We start from the raw sequence: 23597 nt of genomic DNA, 5'->3' as shown, positions 1-23597 counted from the left end.
TTGAAGTTCACATTCCAGTAATAAAAAACTTATTAGATCCCTTACCATGGATCAATATGGTGGCTAAAGGGGGCAGAAGTGTGGGCAATCGCTTTCTCACCACCCATCATTGCCAGAACAACTGTAAACAAAAGACCAGCTAACCCAAGAAACCATAGCACACTCATCTAGCTAAACTTTTCTGTGTGGTGTAGGGACCTCCAGAAATGAAGCTGCCAAGACCCATGGAAAACTGTTCTTGTTCTTAGGTTCGATGAAGATTGGACAGGCCAGCTGAGTAGAGATGCAAACGGCCACAAGCTTGTAGTCTAATGGCAACAACTAAAACAGAAACTCAGAAAGACTTGCGTGCTGAGATTCTTGGCCTTTCCGAGTAGCATTCCTTCAAAAAAAAAATCAAGTGAGACCCCGCTTCAAGGGAGAACGCAAGAGGTGACACAGATTTTATCTCCTGCTTCGAAGAAAGGCTCTGGCTTTTAAGGCTAACCTCAGGTTAACCAGAATCCTGATTTCTATCATTTGCTTTGGGGGAAAAGGAGAAGTGAAAGAAACAGAAAGGCGTGGCAAGGTCAAAGAAACTGCCTCTGAGGGCTGAAAATACACAGCACACCCTGGTGCTGCACTGAGAGTCAGGTTTGATTGTATGTAAGAGAACAAAGTGAGCGCAGGCCAGAGCTGGAGATAGTCAGTGGCCTTTCTCAGGCCAACCTTGAGACAAGAAACAGAGTCAGATGCCAGGAGGCAAAGCGGTCAGTCACATCGTTTCCTTATTCTTCTTGACCTCTGGTTTACGCCTATGGAGTCTTTGAATAGCACAGTTACAGAGAGCCGAGCAAGGGTTACTGGACCACTTACAATCATAATAAGGTGTTCTAGAACTGGGTTTGTCTTGTGCCTACTCAACTGCCCCAGCAAACAATCCAATACTTCCTGCTAATATAGGTGTGTGGGGGGGGGGATGTCATAAAACAAAGCATTTGTACAAGTGCCCCCCCCCTCGCCCACACACACTAAGTTCATTACAAGTTCCCAGCAAGAGAATACGGTGAAATGACAAATGTGTGAGCCTCACAGATGAATACTGCCATGCCTGTCACACACTTGGGAACAAGCAAAAGCAGTTTCTTCGGCCATTTTGCGTTATGAGTTCTTTGGTCTTGGCATGCTGATCTTCTCTGAGCTTCTACACATAGTGAGCTATGAGCGGCGTCTGCAAAGCTTCTTCCCAGTATGACCAGCATACATACAGCAGGTGCATAATCAGTACTTGCTGAATAGGAATTTAATTCTAGTCAATACTAGTTGAATTTGTTTCCATTTGCTCCTGCCTTTGCTAAAGAAGAATACAGAAATGCCTAGTGATGAGGGAAGGATGCTAATGAAAAAACTGGTTATGACCCAAAGTGTGGAAATTAAGCAAAACCAGGGCATCGCCTAGACAAGTATGGACTTGCTCTTCCTTGCAGAGCAACAGGTAGGATGAGGTTCTCTGTTTCATGACATCTCTTAAGGTCGGGAAGAACCAGAGTGTTAGTCAGGACTGGAATGTTAAGCTGCAGAATTACGGTGTTAGGCATCCTAAGCCCAGCTCCACTTCTAACTAGCTTAGAAAAATTTGAGAGCATTGGGTATGTTTGTTTGTTGAAGTTCTGAGGCTCCAAACCAGGACCTTATATGTGGTAGGCAGGTGCTCTACCATTGAGCCACGCCCTACTCCAAAGAGCATAAGCAAGTTTCTTTGGCTCCCATTTTCTCTAACAAGCTTTGCTTTGGAAAAGAACCCCTGAGTGCACGCAGCTGGCATAATTTCCGTCTTATAAAGACAATGCTATGGGTTTCTCAGTGGATATGATCTGCTAAGTACAGAACTAATAGTAAAAAAAAAAAAAATTATCATCGGTCTCTTTGACTGTTTATAGAAGTACACACTCACAAACCAGTATAGCACCCCTCCCTCTGGTGCCCTGATTTGTTTCGTGTTACAACAGCTCAAGTCGGCTCTGAATACCGAGTATCCAACTGCCAGCCAAGCCAAAGCACAACCTGACAGAAGATCCACTGTTTGCTGCTCGCTTCAGATCAACTGTGCATTTTCAAAGGGACGACTTCCCCCTCAAACTCCGGCTAGAGAGTGTCTAAAGAATCAATCAGTTTGGTGTTAGGAACAGGCCTTTATTCGTCCCACAGGCCTAGAGAGAAAGTTATGCCAGGCATTTACCTAGACCCACATACTGGTTGGTGAAACAAACACTTTTTTTTTTAACCCTTTGTTTAAGCTGGTGGGTGTCATGGCTTGTAGGCTAACAGGCTTCCTAACAAAAGAAAAATTAATACACTTTTCCTTCTGGTGTGTCTTTATAGAAAGTGTTCCTCTTCTCCGAGATTAACTGATACCATCTGTGGGTATTCGTTCCCAACTCTTGGCTTGAGGACTTGCATTTAAATCTGCATGCTTCTCTTTCTAAGCTGCTTTTCAAATTGCGGGAACACAAGACACAAGAGCTAGCCCTAGCCGGTGGCCAAACACTGCATTCGAGTCCCAAGTCTTTTAACCTTTTGCTTCCAACTCGCATCTAAAGGCAAAACAATCCTGGAGACACGGACCTCCCCCTGCCTGTGATAGGCTGCTTGGAATAGCAACAGCCTGTGTCACCGAAAAGGGCAAAGCCTTCGGAAATAGAAACAAAGTTGGTTACAAATCACACTGGCTTTGCCAGAAGGTTTCGGCCCCCACCCCAGCCCCTCCCACTCTTCTTTAGCATGCTGCCCATGGGGATGGTGACCACTGCTGTGAGCGCGGTAGGTCCGGGTGGTCTGGTAGCGAGGGAGAAGCAGTAAGTTCTACGTGACCATGGTACCTGTTGAAAACACAGAGGGCCCCAATCTGCTGAAACTGAACGGGAGAGAGGCGGAGACCGATGGCAGCTGTGGAGCCGGCAGCGGCCGGCATCCTGCCTGCGCGGGAGGTAAAGTGAGACCTCTGGGCTGGCTCGGGTGACCGCCAGGGGGGACAGCAGTCCCCGCCAGCCCCTGGGGACTATGCGTGTGCGTGGGAGTGCGTGGGAGTGCGTGTGCGTGCGCACGCAACCCAGGGAGCGCGCCCGGTGGGTGCGTGGAGTCGGGACCATGGGGTTTGGTGCGATGTGGGGTGGTCCAGAGCTGTCCACGTGAGAACAGAAATCTCCTTGGTGCTTTATGTGTTAAAACTTGAGTTATATTCTGCCTGCAGCGAGGACGGCGGCGCGCGGGGGGGGGGGGGGGGCATCAGTTGGATTTACATAACGCAATGCACACATTCTTCTTTCTTGGGGAAGGTGGATCAGAGCCTCATTTGTCAGCGCACACTTTTCCCGCTTATTGTAGTAAGTGGACCAAGTGGACGTTATAAGTTATTCCGTGCCCCACAAACTCCTTTGCTTGTCCCTGCTTTCCTGGAGGCTTGCCTTTCAAAATGAGATTCATTGAATACTTTCTCCTTCCCATAGAGAACTTTGGGAGTTCTCATCGCATTATCTGTGCTAACCTGCATGCTTTTCTGCTTGTCTTTGTTTCCACAATCACAATGCCCAAACACACATCCCAGTTTTTCATTTGTTTTTGTTTGTTTGTTTCTCGGTGCTTCTTTCCACTCATCCAGTTTGCAAGGGGCTATATGCTAATTGTGTGCTGAGACACCGAACACAAATGACCCTCTCCTTCCTACGGTTACCACTCTCATCAGCACCACATGCTTCAATAATACACCCCATTCCCAAGCTGCCTAGTGGAATGTTTCAAATAGTCACCAGTGCTCAGCCACGCAGACATCATTGCTTTTCATCTGGGAATGGGGTCCACACAAGGATGCTTAAGCCCTGGGCTTGGCTGATCTGGCCATGGGATCCACAAAGCCCCAAGTGGAGGTGAAGTGGTCCCACCTCAGGAATGGAGAGGCTGTCTCCTTTCCTGCCTCACTCTGGCCTTACCCTGCTCTTTCTTTCCCATGTCTAGTCAGTAATGGACACCTGGGGCCACTTTTGGCCTCTCACTTTCCCACAAGGCCTTTGGGAGCAGGGAAGGGGAATCAGATTGGGCTTAGGGAGGTCTTATCTACAGATTCCTGAGGAAAAAGAGCTGCAGGAGACAGCAGAGCACTGGGGTGGTGCTGGCAAGCTAAGGGTTAATTAAATGGGGTCTTTGCTGCACAGTGTTACAAAGAGGAGGAAAATAGCTGCCCAGGATGGCTTTTGCAACCACCATTAGAAATGGACTAATTTATACCACCTACCTGTAATGTCAGTGTATAGAAGGAAGCAGAAGGATTTGGACCAATCTGGATGACATAGTGAGGCCCTGTCTCCAAACACACACACACACACACACCCCTTTAAGGTAGATTTGAAAGCACAGCTCTTGTATTGTACACATTCACATTAAAACCCCATGGAAAGGAGTTGTACACATACGCTATATCTTGAACATATATATAAACTTCAATGTAAAGTGCCACTGCTTATATCATTGTAAAGAAATATTGAGTACCTTAAACAACCTATCAAATTTAATTCCAAATGAATCTTCATTGTGTAGAAGAAAAAAACCGAGACACTTTCACTGCATCTCAGATGGCTACAGCTCTGGGTTATGCTATTCATAGTTTGCATTTAGATGGGTATAAACCTTTTAGATGTCCCTAAATTGTCTTAAGTATCTCTTGACACCTCAAAGCAACCCTACATGTATATGTATAAATGTATTATACAGCTTTGCTGTATGATTTTAGAAAATCATTTAATGTTTTCTCCTCTAATGTTGGGATTATATTTTAAATTCATTTTAATCGAGATGTTTATTTAAGTATGTGAGTACTCTACTTGCATGTACACCTGCATGCCAGAAGACGGCATCAGATCCCAGTATAGATGGTTGTGCGCTACCATGTGGTTGCTCAGAATTGAACTCAGGACCTCTGGAAGAACAGACAGTGCTCTTAACCACTGAGCCAACCATATCTCCAGCACCTTAATCAAGCCATTGATACTTATTGAAACAAATTTGCCAACACTATTTTGGGCTTCTTTGCATTGCTAACATATAATTTCCTTTATCCATGAAATTCAGTATTTAAAATATGCTTGTATTTAAAAATATATTTAAAAATGTATTCTAAAAATGCAGTATATTTCTGCATTTAAAGTTTTTCTATATTTCTAGGTGAAAAAAAAAAGGAGGAATAAGTTATATATCCCAAGCTAAGGTGATTGATTAAACCATGTGAGATACTGAAAAAGCAAATAACAAAAAGACTGACCACAAACTCTCAGCTCCTCCCACCTGCACACCCAAACCCTTACAAACATGGAAAAGCATTTTAGCAGGTCTTCCTTGGTCAACTCTTTAATTAGAAAGGGTGCTTTGTCTCCATGAATGGAGGGTAGTGAACATCATTGCTTTTCCAAGAAGCTATGACTCAAAGTTAATGTGTTGATAGTAAAATTTACAGCATCCGTGGACACATTCTATTTGTCTTCTGCAGGAGGGTCAAGTTCAATTTCGAATCCTGGTGCCTAGAGATGATGACAGATAGGGGTACAGGGAGAATCCATGCAGCCAGAACATCTCTCATAGGGTGAAAGGGGGACTTGGAGACAGAAGGTTGGTAGTTGACAGAGGCTGGTATGGGACTAACTTCGGAGATTCTCTGGTGGGGAGCCTTGATGCCTGTGCCTTCCTCCTTGGCTCCCAGGCTTTTCTCATTTGACATCCAAACTCCTGGCCAGAGGGTTCTGGAACCTTCCTTTGCCTAATCATTGCTGGTTTTCATCTCTCTCCTGCCAAAGGAGGTCAGAGGCAAGAGCAGTGTTTGTTGCATGAGTCCAGGTTCTCGGCATAAAGAAATTCCTCAGAGCTAGAGTCAGAGACCCTTCTGGAAGGCCTGGGGTCATCCCTCTGAGGACATCAAAGACCAGGACCTAAAATGCCTCCACACTGATTGGAATACACTAAGGAGTTGCTTTTAGAGATCGTAATTTTGTGAGTGCCGAGATAATGTGGGCAGGTAAATAAGAACGTCCCCACTGTCCCCTCAGGCTTAGCCTAATCTGGAACCTAGCCCTGAATGCAGCCAGTCTGGATTTCTTGGGATGCCTACAGGGGAATCTTTATGGAGAAAACCTGTGGGGAGGGGAGGGGACAGTCAGGCCAACTAGCCAGGCCTGATGATAGAGATTTGAATTGGAGAAGACTGTAATTATAGGTCTTTTATCTTAGACAAAAATACTGGATGCCCCCACAAGCTCACACACTATGTGTGAATAAAATGTAATATATATATTTTAAATGACACGATCACTGAATCTTAAAACTATGTATGTAACTGCAAGGAAATGACAGGATTTGGAGACATTGATTTGTAAAGAACTAGAGACCTTCTGTATGATGATAAGACTGGTTTTAAAAGTAAACATCGCCCTTTGGGTCTGGCCAGCACCTCTTTGATCCTGGGCATTTACCATCCCTTGGAAATCATGCCAGAGTTCTAGCTTGGGAAGTTGCTCAGATGTGAGGACTGAGAAAAATGCTTCCTAACGGGGACTCCTAGGAAAGTGGGTGCTGGTTACATTCCACCATAAAGGTACATGTAGAAAGAGCAGTGCTCTTGTCTCTTTCTAAAAACACACTGTCACCCAGAGAGAATGTACACAGGTTTCCCTTTGCCACAGACCCTGGACCAACTGCAGCCACAGGAGCAGAAACACCAGGCTCTCAGGCTGTGGCAAGGAATTGGCAGACACAGCCCTAGCTACTTGTAGAACAGCCAGCCCAGCCCTGGGGCTCACCTGTGCGGGCTGAGACTTTGTCGACATACACCTGCATGCTGGAACTGGCTTTTTATAACAGGGGTCCCTTCTGATAGGCCAGGGCCCTATCCCATGTGTTAAATATTCCCAACAGTGCCCTCCTTCTCTGCCAGACTTTGCCACAGTAGCTGAAGCTGCAGATTCCAGGAGCACGGTTGGTGGTAACTGACAGGACTCTAAGGTGAGCTTCAGAGAAGCTTCTGGATTTTTTGAGGGGACGCTCTCGGTGTTCTTGGCCTCTTCCTAGCTGGTGAAGTCATGCTCAGACTATCACAGAGCTGCCTGAGCAAATGCTGTGATAGGCCCAGCGCTGCAGGAATCAGCTTTAGATTTGTGAGGTTTTCGTTCTCCTTTAAAACCAGCCCAGGAAAGAGGGGTTCAAAGGGAGCATCTGCTCAGTAAGAGGAGCCCAGGCACTAGTATTTAGCATCCTTGTTAAACACTTCTGAGAGCCACACAGCCCCCCACCACTGGGCAGTGGGGCTCCACAGCTATTTGCTGGAGTTGTTTGAGCAAGAACTGGGTTTATAAGATTCTGAAGGTGAGCAGCCGGAACTGAACGCACTCTGTCAGTTTCCCCTTGTGAGAAAATGACTTAAGAAGCACCAAGTTTTGGGGGATGAGAAAGGAGAGAGTTGCATAGCTCCTTCACTCTTCCCCAAAGACTCTGCAAAATTCCAAATGAGGACAATTTCTCATTTTGCAGTCCTTCAAAAAAAATATCCAATTTCGGTTTTGGTCACAGAGACCGAATGCTCTCAAAATACTTCTCACTCAGTATTTTGACCGGCACTGTAAACCATAAATTTCTACAAACTATTCCTATTTCTTCTGGTTTGTTTTGTTCACTGGGACTGCTTTCCTTTCTACATTGCAGCACATTAATTTGTACATTTACTAAGTGGCTATACCTCAGCGATATACTGATTTATGTCCTTTGTAGGAATGCAGCAAGACTGAAATAGTTTTACCACATTGTCCCAGTGCCAGCGGGCTGCGTTATATCTGAACAGTGACTCATTTTTATAAAATCCTGTCAAAGTGTCAAGGAGAGAAGTACACCCCTTTATTGGGCTTATAGGAATTTCTTCCCCTTAATAAACAAATGCAATTTAATTTCACATTTCACCTGTGTTCCCCTCGGAAGTGGTTGTTTCTTGAGAAGCTGGTGTGTCATGTATTGACACTGCCCTGGGCTGTGGGCAGTGTCTGTATAACTTCATAGACGATGCTTCCACGCTTTTACAGACCTTGGAGTTGAGAGCTATGAGGTGAGCTGTTTGGAAGCCTGCTTGAAATAGCATCTTAGCTTCAGGTGTGTAAGATTTTTTAAGTATGGGGGAGGGGGAGGATTGTAATTAGGATCAATTTACATGGCGAGAGAGCATTCCCACACTAATAAATGTTTGATTTCCAGTGGAGACTAAACTGTAGAAACCCAAAAGGCAAAAAACACAGAAAGGATTTTTTTAATAATGCAATCCCATTATCCAGGAATGTGGGTTTTTAAAAAGAAAAGAATTCACAAATTTATGAAAAGGCATGGTTATAAGTGTAGACATAAGGCATCATTTTATTTACTGTGATTCCATGTAAAGCTGTTTCAAGGTTTTACTTTTTTTTTTTAGTTTAGTAAGTATGCTTTCTCTCTCTCTCTCTCTCTCTCTCTCTCTCTCTCCCTCCCTCCCTCCCTCCCTCCCTCTCTCTCTCTCTGTCTGTCTCTCTCTCTGTCTCTCATGCTTGCTCTTGTTAGTTGTTGAATCAATCAAACGTCAAATGGTTTGCTCCTATAGTTTCCTGTAGGTAGGTTTGGCCATCTGCATCTTGGTCAGTCAATGCAGCATGTGCCTGGATTTACCATAAGTTACTAGTTGAATCTTGAGGTTCTAGCAGGAAAGATCCAATGCTATTACCAGGCTCAGAGGTACATGTATCTCCTCCCTCAGTTTCCCTATCTCAGGCTTGGAAGTGTTCTTGGTCCAAAGTGCATTCTTTGACAGGCATAGAGTTAAAGCCTTTTGTAGTTTTAGTTTGTTTGTTTGTTTTTGTTTGTTTCTGAAATCAGCTCCTGGCTTCAGCTCCTGCCAGAGACCTGAATGGTTCCATTTTCGTATTATGGAGATTTTACATCAATTCAGATTTAAAAGGCTTCTGTGAGATGAGTATCATGGGCCAAGTGCTTCAGTGACGTTTCTTCTTAACTCATAATGACCCACTGGAGTAACATCAGCCCCATCTTGCATAGAGGTTGAGAAACAGCAATAGACAGCTGACGTGCACCACGAACTTGGTTATCACTGAGCAGCCACCCTTGACTCATCTGTTCTCAGTGCTATGAACTGAGTAATATCATTTAATCCTATGGCCGAGGTCATGGAGAAACAGAAAGTGTGAGTCTTGCCGATTTTATCGAAGTCTAGCCACTAACTAATCGGGCACTTCAAGTCCAGACAGCACCTTCACTTCTTGACCCCAGTACCTGGTGGGGAGAAGCAAAGACACCAAACAGGAAACCAAACACTGAACCTCAAGTCTTGACCGACTGCTCACACGGCACTCTTTCAACTTCCTGACTTGCCAAACCCAAAGATTAGGATTAAACTCATTTAAGGGCTCAGGTGCATTCTATTTTTATCAAATTCCCTTAGTTTCATGATAACCTTTTTTTTTTTCTCTATGAAATTATAAGTTCCTGGGCTGAAGAAATGAGGATCTGAGCTAAATTCCAAGCATCCTTGTAAAACTTCCAGGCACTGGGGAGGTGGAAGACCCCCAGGGTTTGTTAGCCAGCCAGTCTTAGCCTAAGTGTAAGTTCCAGGCCAATGAGAGCCTATCTCAAAGGCATTCCTGAGGCCAAAACTGGCCTTCTGTCTTCTGATGGTGTCTACAAGCACCTCCCCACCACACAAGCGTGCACATGCACACACAGGCATAAAAGACATAAGTTCATAAATGACTTTTTTTTTTTTTTTTTTTTTTGACCCACTAGAGCTCCGAGCTGATTGACAGCACTTTCAAAGTTCAGTCTAATTCATAGCAGGTGGGAATGATGCCTGTCTCTATGTACTTCAGCATCTGTGTTGGACAGGCTGTAAGCACAGCTCCAGCATCGCTACCAGTGATGTCCTAGAGAACACGGAACTCACTGCGTCACCAAGGGGCTGACCATGAAGATGAGCCTTTTGTGCCATCTGTGCCCGAGACAGGCCTACACTTGCCACCTGTGTGATTGCTCAGTGCACACAGTGACTAAAGAAGAGCTTGTTGGAGTCAACAAAAGGGGATTTGCATTCAGGAATGTTCTGAGCAGCTACTATATGAGGGACGCGGTGTGTGATGCTTTACCGGCTCATCTGAAAGATAAACCTACATAACTACAGTCACGTGCTGCCTAGTGTCGTGTTGGTCATGCGACTGCCTGGAAAGTTATAACGTGCCCTGTGATATTTGATATCCAGGTGCCCTTGTGATGCATGGTCTACAGTACTCAGCTCTGTGACATGCTGTATTCAGTTTTTCAATTTTCTATTTTCTTTCCTTTCTTCTTTTGTTTGTTTGGCTTTGCTGTTGTTGTTTTTGAGACAGAGTTTCTCTGTGTAGCCTTGGCTGTCCTGGACTCCCTTTGTAGACCAGGCTGGCCTTGAACTCACAGAGATCTGCCTGCCTCTGCCTCCTGAGTGCTGGGATTAAAGGCGTGTGCCACCAGCACCTGACTGTTTTTCAATTTTCTTAATTTTTTAAAGTAGGACTGTGTCTTTCTTCCTTAAGTAGAAGGGACTATGTCTGCCTTACTACCTTTCTTCCAAGTAGGAGGGGAGTGTGTATTGGATGCTTTATAGCTGTCACATGGGTCTATAAATTACACTGTTAAATAATTATTTAAAAACTGATCAAGTCCAAGGCCCTGATCCAGAGCTCCAAATGAGAAGCATTAAAGAATGGAGTCATGTCTCACAAAACAGTGATGAACACACTGGATATAAAGCTCTGGAACACACACACACACACACACACACACACACACACACACACACTCTCACACACACACACACACACTACACACACACCACACACACATACACACATACACACACACTACACACATACACACACACACACACACATACATACACACATACACACATACATACACACACACCCCACACAGACCACACACACCACACACACCACACACACACTACACACACACATACCTACACACATACACACACACATACACACATACATACCCTTACACACACACACTGACATACATACACTTTAAAAAATATAAGTGAGAACCGAGCCCAATAGGTTTGTATAACCCTTAACTGGAGAAAATAATAAGTTATATAGAAAACTGGAGAAAAGAGGATGGCACATTCGGGAAATAAGGATTTTGGTTTGATGGGCTCAGCGAACGGGTCTGGAGCATGGAGGGCTCTGATGCTGAGTGCAGGGGGCTCCGTGTACAGCTTGAGAGGAGACACCCCAGGAAGCATCTCACCAGAGTGGCTTCAAGATCTCCAGACCTCAGAGGTCATGCTCTTTCAATATGAAGATAAAGCTAGGCCCAAGCGCTATGATCAAATTCTCAGGCCTCCTGCCTCCCTACCTTTGCTTCCACTCTCGGGCACACAGCCTCTGTGGCACTTGTGACTTTTCTGATTCTCCTTGCCCTCTGTTAGAGCAGGAGAACTCGGGGTTTATTATTTCTGCCACAGCTAGTAAGATCACTGTAGCCTTCCTCCTCCCTGTTCTTAAATCCCAGCCACACAGGCTCTTCTGACTTTTACTGATGAGCTCGGGAGATTATGATGTAGGCATATTCTTAAAAGTCTCTTATCATATCTACTGCAGGAAATTTATTGTAAGGCTGCTTTTCTAAAATCTTCAGGTTTCTCACCAAATCGTGCCCTTGGCTTCTCTCCCCATCCATCTCCCTGCAAATTACAACATATCCTAGTCTGTTCTTTCATGGTTCCTATGTCTTGTACATTTAGCACTCTTTATTACTGCATTCCTACTTCTCTTTCCAAATTTCTCTGTATCATATGAAGTATCTCAGTCTTTTGTCCCTTTGTCCCACTGGTCCATCTGTCTGTTGGCAGGATTCCTGTGAGTGGCTCTCAATGGCTATGTGACCATCCAGGCCTAAATTTTAATAAAGAGCTCTCTTTAAAATTGCTCCATTATAGGATTTACAGGATTTATGTTCTTCCCACCTCCTTGCCCGATTTAAGGATTTACAAAGCACAAAGGGAGCCAGGTGTGGCGGTGTGCTTTCACAAGCCCAGCAACAGGTGGGAGGTAAAGGCAGGAATATCGGGAGTTTAAGGTTATCCTTGGCTATAGAGGAAGTTTAAGGCCAGTCTGGGCTATCTGAGACCCCTTTCTGAAAGAACAGAAACAAAAAAGACAACAGCAGCAAAGCTCACAAGAGGGAGATTTTCCAGTCATTTTTAAGTACAAAAATGACTTAAAATCCTCATGTAATTTCTTTGTGGTTTTATATTTATTAATTAGAAAATACATTGACAGAAGGCAACTACTATGTATGTGAGTTAAACAAATTCCACGCTGTGTCCATACATTTGAAATTTTATAAAACAAAAGGTATGTTACTCTTTTAAAAGGGTTTAAAAACCTGTTAAGTAGTCACTCATGGGAACTTTATATAAGACAGTCTGGACATCCCAAACATCCATGTCTTACCACAGCTCCCACACTGAAAAGTTCCACCTAGAAACATCAGAGGTGGCTACACAGGATGGCTGTGGAATTTCTTTTTTCTTTTTTTCTTTTTTTTTAAATTAAACTCCTCTTAGTTTTCTATAGAAAATCTCTACGCAGACATAGAAACACACGAGAAATGGCAGGAGCATTGGAAAGCAGAAATAGTCATCAGTGAGTTGGGTGTAGTGCTGCATAAAACAAAGAGGCTACACTGATGTCTAAGAACAGGGAGCAACATGCTAGACTCTCCTGAGGCCCCACTGTGTGCCTCCATTTGGGCAGTGAAGAAGGAGAAGAGGAGGGTTGCTCCGCTGCTCTCTCCAGGGGTCAGGTGTCTGTCTCCCTCGCAGCCCAGCTCTTCCTACAGTTCTCTGCCATTGCTTCCCTTTCTTCAGTGCTGCCATTTCCAGGGCTTCACAAGTGTGGCCCGGGCTGGAGAGAGCATCTGTGCATCAGGATAGGCAGGGAGAAGAAGAAAGAGGAAGGGAGAGGAAAGCCAAGGGAATCTCTGCAGACACCAAACCCAACAGGGGCGTCTTCGTTGACTACACTTGAAATTGAAGTAAATTTCCTTCATGTGTTAAGCTCCAGGTTTTCGTGTCTTGGGGGTTCTTGTCAAAAACATCATGAGTGGCTCATGACTTTAAAAAAAAAAAAAGGACTGGTAACTGTCCAGTGTCTTCCAAATACGATCGGAAAGAATGAAGGTTTTTTAAAAATTAATTTATTCATATTACATCTCAATTGTTATCCCATACCTTGTATCCTCCCATTCCTCCCTCCCTCCTGCTTTCCCCCTACTCCCCTCCCCTATGACGGTGACTGAGGGAGAGGTTTTTTTTTTTTTTTTTAACTATTATTTTTCACCAGAAACATAAATTTTAGAAAACTGCTTTTGTTCTTAAAAGTCATTTTGAAACAATGGGTTGTGGAAAAAAATAACATAATATCTGCATTAAGCTGCTGTCATTTAAATGCCTGAGGCAGGCTTGCTTGCTTGCTTGCTTGCTTTATTTAGCTTGTGTTTTTAGAGGCTGGAAGTCCAAGCCTGAGGCCCTCCTTTAGTGTGGCCAGTTGTGAGAATCAAAATGTCATAATGTTTGGAGTACATGTGAGAGAGGAAAAAAATAATCTCACCCCAAACTCTAAACCCAACAAGAAGTTCAGGGGTCAATCTCTCAAAACCAGACGAAGCAGAAGGTCTGGACCAGGCATGGTTAAGAACTCGCTCACACCACAGTGCGTCCCAGAGGTGAGTGTGGTGGCGCGTGCCTGTACCCCCAACACTTGATATACAGAAGCAAGAGGGTCCAGTAACTCAGTGGTATTCTTAGCTACATACTAAGTTTGAAGCCAGCCTGGGCCATTTGAGACCCACATAGAAAAAAGGAGAAAAAAGAAAAAAGATAGATGGAAAAGAGAGAGAGAAAAGTCTCACTCCACAGTGTCAGTATTCCCTCACATTGGCCTCAGTGTTCCTTGTGACCTAAGCACCCTCCGCGGGAATAACCACCCCCTGAACTGACCACACTGGCAACGAACCTCCAGTTTGTGGACATTTGAGGAACTAAGTGCATTCAAACCGTGAGAGCACCTGATGAGGGCGAGTGGGCAGAGGTGAAGACAGTGCTTGTGAGAAGTGAGATTAGAGCTGGCCATCGTAAGATGAGCAGAGAGCGGAGAAGACAGGCCACGCAAGAGATTGATTACTTTTCTCAGTCTGTGATGTGGCGGGTGACCCGGAGAAGATATTAATGGGGGATAAGTGAAGGGGACACAAAGATAAAATATGAGAAAGAATAAGAACAAGTGTGTGGTCAACATATAAGCCGTTCGACTAGACAAATAGGACAAATAGAGTGGAAACATGTCTTGTGACTACCTGGAAATTTTAGGAGAAGCAAACGTCTGGCCTTATCCTGATGAAAGATGTGGAAGGAAGAAAAGGAGGCAAGAGAAGGTTATCCTTGCAGACACACCTAAAGGGCCAGTAAGTAGCACAGCAAAGCCATACGTAGGCAAGTAAGATAAGCTACAAGCTCCAGTGTGTACCCCTCTTGCCGATAGGATAGAGAGGACATTCATTTCAGGAAAGCACGATGGTGAAGGTACCACTAGCTCAAGCCTGGCCTTGGAAGAATGAAAAAGAGAGCAAGCAATTTCCTATTATTCTTCCTGGAAAAGTCAAGCAACTGGGGCCGTCGAGGGAGGTCAGGGTTCTACTGGTCTGAGTGTCCCTGTTTGCTAAAGGGACAATGAGAGGTGAGGTGAGGAGTTAGACATATAGGAGTTAGAAGCACAGTATTTACCACCACAGGGCCACCACATACATCACAGCGCCAAAAAGTAGCCCATCTTGGGGGTTGGTAGCTCTATGCTACAGCTCTCCATGGGATACGACCTCTAAAAGTTTGTGTACACTTAGCCTCTGGGGATTCATGTGCCACAGTCTTCGGGGTGAGCCAGACTCCTTCCATCTAGAGCCTCTATTGGATATGCCTGTGCTGTGCATCCTTTCGCTGCCCCAGTGCTCCTACCCCAAGGCCATACACACATGATTGCATGTCACCCTGGGTACCATAGCTGCAGATACAAGGTTAACGCTAACCAAAGAAGGGGAGCTTGGGAGATTCTGAATCAGGGGAGATGTTTGAGCTACACCTCACAGCTAAGAGGAAGAATGCTGATGCTCAGTGGGGTGGGGTGTAGCAGAAAGAGCTGTACAAGTCTGGGAAACAATGCAGAAGTTTCCGGAAACAGTAAATAATGTATAGTTTGGGACTTGGAGAGTGACATAGAACCCTGAGCAGGCGGGCACACACACACAGCAGGCTCATGCACAAAGCTGATTTTTATCGAAATACAGACACTAACAAGATGTTGTTGTCCCAGCATCTGTGTGATAGTAACAAGCTAACAACTGTTCTGAAAGTGTTTTGGAAATGCTGACAGTATGCTATTCGAGCAGCAAGCATGTATGTGATTGTTATAAAGTTCTGTGTTTTGGCAGTGTGTAATACAGCTGTGAGGAGACAAGGACAGAGGAAGAGCATACTGCAGTGCTGTGTCTAGTCACAGTCTCACCAAACACTGCTTATCTTACCAGGTGCAAAAGATTAGCAGTGAGAACAGAGAAGTGTGGAGAACAGAGCTTGGCCTCCAAGCTAACTCTCAACCAAAAAAGTGAAGATGAGCAGGTCCAGGGACCAGCGCCCCACATCTGGCAGGCCCTCTGATATCAGCCCTTGCACAGAGTGTGAACTGAGCCAGCAGGAGACGGCTATGCAGGGTAATGACAGTACAGAAGAGGGTCTTTCCAGGGGTGGAAACCCCTTGAGGTAGCGGTTGAAAGGCGGGTTGGGATCAAAGGCACCCAGGGTGAACACAGTGGCCAGGCTGCTTGAGGGGCAACTGTGAGTTTTCTCAAACAATGCACAGAGGAGGGTTCCTTAAATCAGAGAAGCTTTTGTAGCTGGTCAAGCCCGCCAAGGAAACCTGTGCACACATGCTTTTCAGCCCACTGTGCGACTCAGCAAAGCGGGCAAGTATCTATTGTGTACCCATTATGGGCATACACCAGGATTGGCATCTGGGGAAGAAAGGGAAGAAGAAAGCTGGCAGCGAAACCCAAATATTGGGGGGGAAATGGAGCATCTCGTGTCGAGTGTGGGCTACAGTCATGGTTTCATGTGACTCGCGGTGAGCACAGACAGTGTGGTGGCTGTTGTGGCAGCCAGAGCTGCTGTCCCCTGTCCCAGTGCCACCTCTGTGTGCCCCCCAGTGGGTTTTACGCCTCCTTTGCATACAACCTCTTGGTTGTGGTCGCATCTTCACATCACCTTGGTGAGGAATCCTCACTGTATCAAAAGGCAGTAAGTTTGCTTCCGTTGCGGGTGTGGGCCTCTCAGCAAGGTAGCCAGAAGACACAGGGGCGAGCCTAACCCCATAGCTTGTGGGTACTGGTAGCTTCCATTTCTGTTGTAAGTTTTCCACCCTCTGCTTGCTTCAGCTTAGAAAGCTGAGAATTCCCTGTGGCGCTTTTGTGGAGAACAGTAATGTGGAAGAAGTCAAGGTGGAACCAGGGTCATGACAAGATGCTGTGAGATGCTTTTGACATCAGGGAATGGGCTTTTGTTGTTTTCACATCAGTTTTGCATCTTCTTCTTCTCTTCCCTAGCCCGGGCGACGTCTCCTCAAAGCATACTCTCGGCCCAACCCCTACCGTCTGTGTTTCTGACAAACACAAATTTTTGTCCCCTGCTATCATCTTAGACTGCATCCTGCTTTACTCTGTTCGCTGCCAGATTTCTTGGAAAAGTTATGTCTGCTTCCTGGCATCTCTAGGATAACATTTTGCTTCTATCATCATCATTAGCCAAAAAGTAGACCCAAGGAAAGGCCACTCTACGTCTCTCTTCATGACTTTTATATGAAAACGCAGTACCAGGAAATATAAATGCTCTTGACGAGTCCCGGTGGCCATCTTGGAAGCATTAGACACTGAATTAGAATTCAAAACCCAATGGGGCTGGACTGAGCTGGACCTTCCGTTGTCACCAGTCCCAGCAGTAAGATGAGGACAAGAGTTGGAGATAGTACTCCGTGAAGCACACAATTGGAACAATTCTGACTTTAAACAAGCCCCTAATTCTTACCGCTGTTGGTAAGCTCTCACCAGGGGGGTAGGTCATAGAAGGCCCTACTGCAAAGTTTTAACCTTTTAATGGTAAACTGCCAGAGATAAAACAAGAGAAAGATAGATAATGAGAAAGTAATAGGCTGTGATGTGTGCACAGGTTAAAGTAAAACGTTTCAACAATTGGTGGAGAAGTGCTATCGTTATTCGCTGAACAGTCATACCCAGCATGCCAGGTCTCAGGAACGTTCACAAGCCAGATGGCTTCCACACCCTCCGCACATACCCCTGCCTGTCTGTGTTTCTTGTGAAGGAAAGAGGTAGCAGGAGCCAGCCAGCCCCACTTCTGTAGAGAGTAGTTCTCCCTGGAGCAGGCCACACAGAGCCACCACCCCACCCACCCTGGCAGAGAAGGCAGAACAGTAGGGCACCAAAGGACGAAGCCTTGAACCACCACAAGTCCTTTCTGTAGGAAAACGCTGTCCCTGTATGCTGGAGGAAGGCGATTGATTCCTAAGCTGCTCAGCTGTCGGGTTCACTATATGGTTGCCTCGTCCCTGGTTGCCCTTGTCACATAGTGAACAACCTTTTGGCCGCCTCCCTCTGTCTGCCTCCAAGGTTTCCTCCAGAATTGCCAGTTGCATAAATCAGAACATCAGCTGCCAGTTACCAACTGGCAAACACGAGCATACAGAGCCCACACAGCAAGCGTAGACAGTGAGTAACAGCAAGAGGAAGTGTAGACAAAGTGTTCTCAAGCTGGCCAGCTAGCTCAGCAGGTAGAAAGGGCTACACCTGAGTGCCTGAGTTTGGTCCTTGGATCTCATGAGGGCAGGAGAGGACTGAGTCCCAAAAGCAGTCCTTGTTCTCAACATGTACACACACCACACTATAGCACACACACATACACACACAGATGGAGAGGAAGAGAGAGGGAGACAGAGAGGGAGATGGAGACAGACAGGGAGACGGAGGGAGGGAGAAGGAGAGGGAGGGAGGAGAGAGAGAGAGACAGAGAGATGGGAACACAGACAGAGAGATGGGAACACAGACAGAGAGATGGGAACACAGAGAGAGAGACGGACACGCACAGGGAGACGGGGACACCCACACACAGAGACGGGGACACCCACACACAGAGACGGGGACACACACACACAGAGATGGAGACACAGAGAGAGAGAGACATGTGGAAACCAAGGACATGAGTGGATCCACAAGATACTAAGCCATTGTGTATATACTAAAACAAAACAAACATAACAAATAATAGAAATGTCACCAAGTAATTACATTTCTTGAAGGCAAAGACCATATTCTCCTTCTCCCCCTCTCTGTCTCTGTCTGTCTGTCTGTCTCTCTCTCTCTCTGTGTGTGTCTCTCTCTGTGAATTTGTATTTATTTTAGTTCCTAGAAAAGTACCTGCGATATAATAGTGCTTCATAGTTATTTTCTGATTAGATGAGTTGCTGATTCAGTTTTAATCTAATGGTTTAATCCTTATAAGGTAACTTTATTTTATTTATTTGAAGTGAATTGTTTTATTTTTATTTGCCACTATCTGTGGCTTGCTTCCGTGCCTCCTTCCTTCCTTCCTTCCTATCTTTCTTTCTTTCTAGACATGATCTCTCGTAGCCCAGGCAGACGTTTAATTCTCTGTAGTCAAGGATGACCTTGACCATCTTGCTTACACCTCCAGAGCGCTAGGATCACAGGCATGCGCAGCACACTTTGGTTTTATGCTGTGGGGGGCTCACCCAAGGGCTTTGAGCGTGCTAAGCAGGCACGCTTCAATTGACATAACACCTGCCTCTACTTACTCATTTCAATCATCCACTTCACATATGGCACTAAATTTCTGGTGATGGAGAATACCTTGGCTATTTGGTATATGAAGTGATAGATTACCTTAATTTGACCTATTTATTTCAGGAGAGCTGAATAGGTTTGTTGTTTTTGTTTGGTTTATTTTGTTTTGGGTTTGGTTTGGTTTGGTTTTGAGACAGGAATTCTCTGTGGTGCCCTGGCTGGGTAGACCGGGCTAACCTTGAACTCACAGAGATCCGTCTGCCTTTGCCTACAGAGGGTTGGGAATAAAAGCATGTGACACCATGCCTGGCTTCTGAATAACATTTTAAAATGGCATCCTGTTCACCTTCAAATCCAGGCAGAGTTAAATGGCCTACCCTGTGATAGCCTGTGATAGCCAGTGCCCACGCACTTGTTTCCAGGCCACCCAGCTCAGTGTTAGTGCTTTTGCACTCTTGTTCCAGGGCCTCATAGTGGAGGTCACAGTCTCAGCTCTGCTGCTTTCCCTCCATTCCATGCTCCTAAGTGACCCCACAAAATTCCATTTTTGGGGGGTTTTTTGTTTTGTTTTGTTTTTCAAGACAGGGTCTCTCTGTGTAGTCTTGGCTGTCCTGGACTTGCTTTGTAGACCAGGCTGGCCTCAAACTCACAGATATCCACCTGCCTCTGCCTCCCAAGTGCTGGGATTAAAGGCGTGCACCACCATCCACAATCCCGTGTTTTAAACCCTGGGTTTGCTACATCTCTCCAGCCTTGATCTGTCCTGGTGCTTCTGATTTACAGACATGCAGTTTCCCTCCTACACATTTTTATCTTACAGAGGAAACAAAGAAAACATTTAGTAACTAAAAACCGAAGCTCCTGACGTTCATGTCTCTTGTCACTACACACAGACAGATCTGTCCCTGACCATTCCTGGAAGGGCACACTGCACCAGGCAGTCTATGTAAACGTGCAGATATACACTAGGTGTTGTAGAGGCACTCGCTTGCCTGCTCACCCTAAAAGCTGGCTGAGTACCAACCCCCTTGCTTACTCCACCTCCAGTTTGTGTGAACTCACAGTGAGGGGCACCTGTTTGGCTTGACAGGGAATCCTGTATTTGTTCTACCTGAGCACTCATGTCTCAGCTAACATCATCTTTTGTCAATGTTGTCCTTGGGACCAGTGACCAGTCTCAGCCCTTGAAGACCTAGTCTCTCTGCCAAAGCAGTCATAACCCCCAAACCAGGAAAGCTGAAGTGCCCGTGCTCTCTGACTCCCTCAGTGGATGGGTAGCCATCCTACTCACCCTTGAAACACTATGAAAAGTGTCCCCATGACTTCTTCCCTCTGTGCCTCCTCTGTACCCATCCAAGCTTTTGCTCTGCCTTCCCTATAGGCAGGCTCATGTTGTGCTATGTACACTGTCCTCCTTACTGTTCCTGAGACATGGAAAGAACTTCCCTGTCCTGTGCTAGAAATGGATGCCTATACACACACACACACACACACACTCACACACACACACACACACACACACATATATATATATTATAACATAACATAACACAAATTTAAATACACTACACTACACATATTGTATCATATTATTAGAGTATGTATATTTCTTTTTTTGTTTGTTTTTGTTTTCTTTTTGGAGGCAGGGTTTCTCTGTGTAGCCCTGGTTGTCCTGGACTCACTTTGTAGACCAGGCTGGCCTCGAACTCCCAGCGATCCGCCTGCCTCTGCCTCCCGAGTGCTGGGATTAAAGGCGTGCGCCACCACCGCCCGGCAGTATGTATATTTCTTTCCCCTGCTAACATTTCCTGTTTGTTCTGGTTTTGGTGTTGTCACATTACAAGATACATACATATATACATCCATATACACATATGTATACATTTATACATATATGTACATACATATGTGTATGTATCTTGTAATGTGACACACATAGACATGTACATATATCTGCATATCCGTTACTGAAAAGTAATAACTGTCCACTTTTCCCTTTTTCCTAAGGTTTTACATTAAAAAGAAACATTTTAATTTCTCTTTGTTCCCCTCTGTTGCATTCCTCCTTCCACTCATGAGAAACAGGCACTACGGCCTGCTTGCCCTGCATTTATTCCTCCTTTCCTCATTGTAACCTTATTGTAACCAAGGTCTTGCTCTAAGCTTGACTTTGTTCAGTCATTCACCCACCACCTGCTCCAACCTCTACTCCTTGCTCAAAGGCTCCTATGAGCCGTGGCAAAAGCCAAGCATATCCTGATGGTGGCTGGTGAGAAACGAAGGCAAGAAACTCGTAGGCTGGTTTCTGTGGGGCTCCACAAAGCCAGGGACCCACACCTTTTTCCTAGCTGCCCTTAGAGGTTTGTCTTTAAAGAACTGGGTTGGGCTGGGACAACCAGGCTATCTGGACATCTAAGCCAATGCCAGGAACACGCACTGATACCCTTGCTTGTTCAGTCTTTATCAACTGCCAGCTGCTTACTCTTGACTAAAAACACCACCAACATCCCAGCCAGAAGGACTTTACAAATGCCTCCATGGCTCTTCTCCTAAAAACAAAGAAAGGCTTATTTTTTTCCTTCTGTTGTTAATTACTTTTTTGGCTACTGTCTTATTCTACCATGGTATATACATTTAACACGGTCGTGTGCATGCATGTCTAAAGCCAACGTTAGAGAAGTCTTACCCAGAGATAATTCTCCGTTTGGATATGGCACGTGTGGAATAACCTCTCTGGGCTGATGATGTCGCTGTTTCTCTCTCCTGCTTGCAGGTTGCAGCATGTTTACTTTCCTCACATCCGCCACTGCGGCCATCAGCGGCCTCCTGGTGGGCTATGAACTTGGGCTCATCTCGGGAGCACTTCTTCAGATCAGAGCCCTGTTAGCCCTCACCTGTCATGAGCAGGAAATGGTTGTGAGCTCCCTCCTCATTGGGGCTTTCGCCGCCTCGCTCACTGGAGGCGTGCTCATAGACCGGTATGGTAGAAGGCTCGCCATCATCCTGTCGTCCTGCCTCCTAGGGCTCGGAAGCTTGGTCTTGATCACCAGTTTGTCCTACACGCTTCTTATCATGGGACGCATTGCTGTGGGGGTTTCCATCTCCCTGTCTTCCATTGCCACCTGCGTGTACATTGCAGAGATCGCACCCCAACACCGAAGAGGCCTTCTTGTGTCCCTGAATGAGCTGATGATTGTCACCGGCATCCTCTTTGCTTATATTTCGAATTACGCATTTGCCGGCGTCTCCAACGGTTGGAAGTATATGTTTGGCCTCGTCATTCCCCTGGGGGTTCTTCAGGCAATCGCAATGTACTTTCTTCCTCCAAGTCCTCGGTTTCTGGTCATGAAAGGGCACGAGGAAGCTGCTGGCAAAGTTCTCGGGAAGCTGAGAGTGATCTCAGACACCACAGAAGAACTCACTCTGATCAAGTCTTCCCTGAAAGATGAGTATCAGTACAGTTTTTGGGATCTGTTTCGCTCCAAGGACAACATGAGGACCCGAATCATGATAGGTCTGACACTGGTATTTTTTGTACAAACCACTGGCCAGCCAAACATACTATTCTATGCATCAACTGTCTTGAAGTCTGTTGGCTTCCAGAGCAATGAGGCAGCTAGCCTCGCCTCCACGGGGGTGGGAGTGGTCAAGGTGGTCAGCACCATCCCGGCAACCCTCCTTGTGGACCGCATTGGCAGCAAAACCTTCCTGTGTATTGGTTCCTCCGTGATGGCTGCTTCGCTGTTGACCATGGGCATCGTGAACCTCAACATCAATGTGAACTTCACTGGTATCTGCAGAAGCCATGGTGCTGCTAACCTGTCCCTGCAGGAGTCTGTATTCCATGCAACAGGAAACCTGTCGATCAGCAACAGCAGCCTAAGGGAGCATTTGAAAGGAATCACTCCCCCCAGCAGGGGCTCCTTTATGCCCATGGGGAATGGCTTGGAGCCTAAAGGGGAGGTGACCTTCACGTCTTTACCAAATGCTGCACTGAGCCAAACCGAACACCAGGTGGTCACAGACCCCACAGTCGTCCCAGCTGCTTACAAATGGCTGTCCTTGGCCAGCCTGCTGGTTTATGTTGCTGCTTTTTCCATTGGCCTAGGACCCAGTAAGTACTTTGTTTCTTATCCCTTTGCTCTGTTACTTGACGGTTGGCTTGTACTGCCTTCAATCGGCTCGAACAATCTAGAGCCAGGTAGAACCTGGTTATCTGTAAGTACAAGAAGCAACGTAAACATCCTGGTGGTCAGCTGATGTTCTGCAAAGGTGGAAACTGTGCCGGTTGCACATCAGCTTCTGAAAAGCACAAAGCCCTTTATTTGTCCGAGGGGTCAGTTACTCATTATTACTCTCACCATGAGCATACTTTAGCACAGTTGACCAGGTATGAGTCAGACCTGGAAAGAGATTCATTGCTCAACGGCATTGTTTTATGAGTTTTATTCCTTCAATCTCCATGGGTGGAAGGACAAACAATGAGGTGTTTAGATTCTCTTAAAGATATAATCACTGATGCACTCCAGTGGTAGTAAGAATGGAATTATGAGGTGGGAGGAAGAATCTCTCATTCC

At 45.7% G+C, this 23597-nt stretch overlaps 1 protein-coding gene across 2 annotated transcripts in view; it reads left to right on the top strand.

Annotated features, from left to right (window-relative positions):
* Window positions 1-2615: 2615 nt before the first annotated feature.
* Window positions 2616-23597, top strand: part of Slc2a12 (solute carrier family 2 member 12) — a 52554-nt gene continuing 31572 nt past the window's right edge. Inside the window, exons 1-3 of one of the 2 annotated variants that reach the window (XM_051164387.1) lie at window positions 2616-2966; window positions 6953-7020; window positions 21794-23134. In XM_051164387.1, coding sequence (XP_051020344.1) covers window positions 21802-23134 — 1333 coding nt within the window. In that variant the 5' untranslated portion in view covers window positions 2616-2966; window positions 6953-7020; window positions 21794-21801. The remainder of the gene's footprint in view (window positions 2967-6952; window positions 7021-21793; window positions 23135-23597) is intronic. The other variant, XM_051164386.1, reaches the window with a different exon arrangement.

Source organism: Acomys russatus, chromosome 21 (genome assembly GCF_903995435.1).
Source record: "Acomys russatus chromosome 21, mAcoRus1.1, whole genome shotgun sequence".
NCBI lineage: Eukaryota > Metazoa > Chordata > Mammalia > Rodentia > Muridae > Acomys > Acomys russatus.
This window is presented reverse-complemented; position numbering and strand designations above follow the sequence as displayed.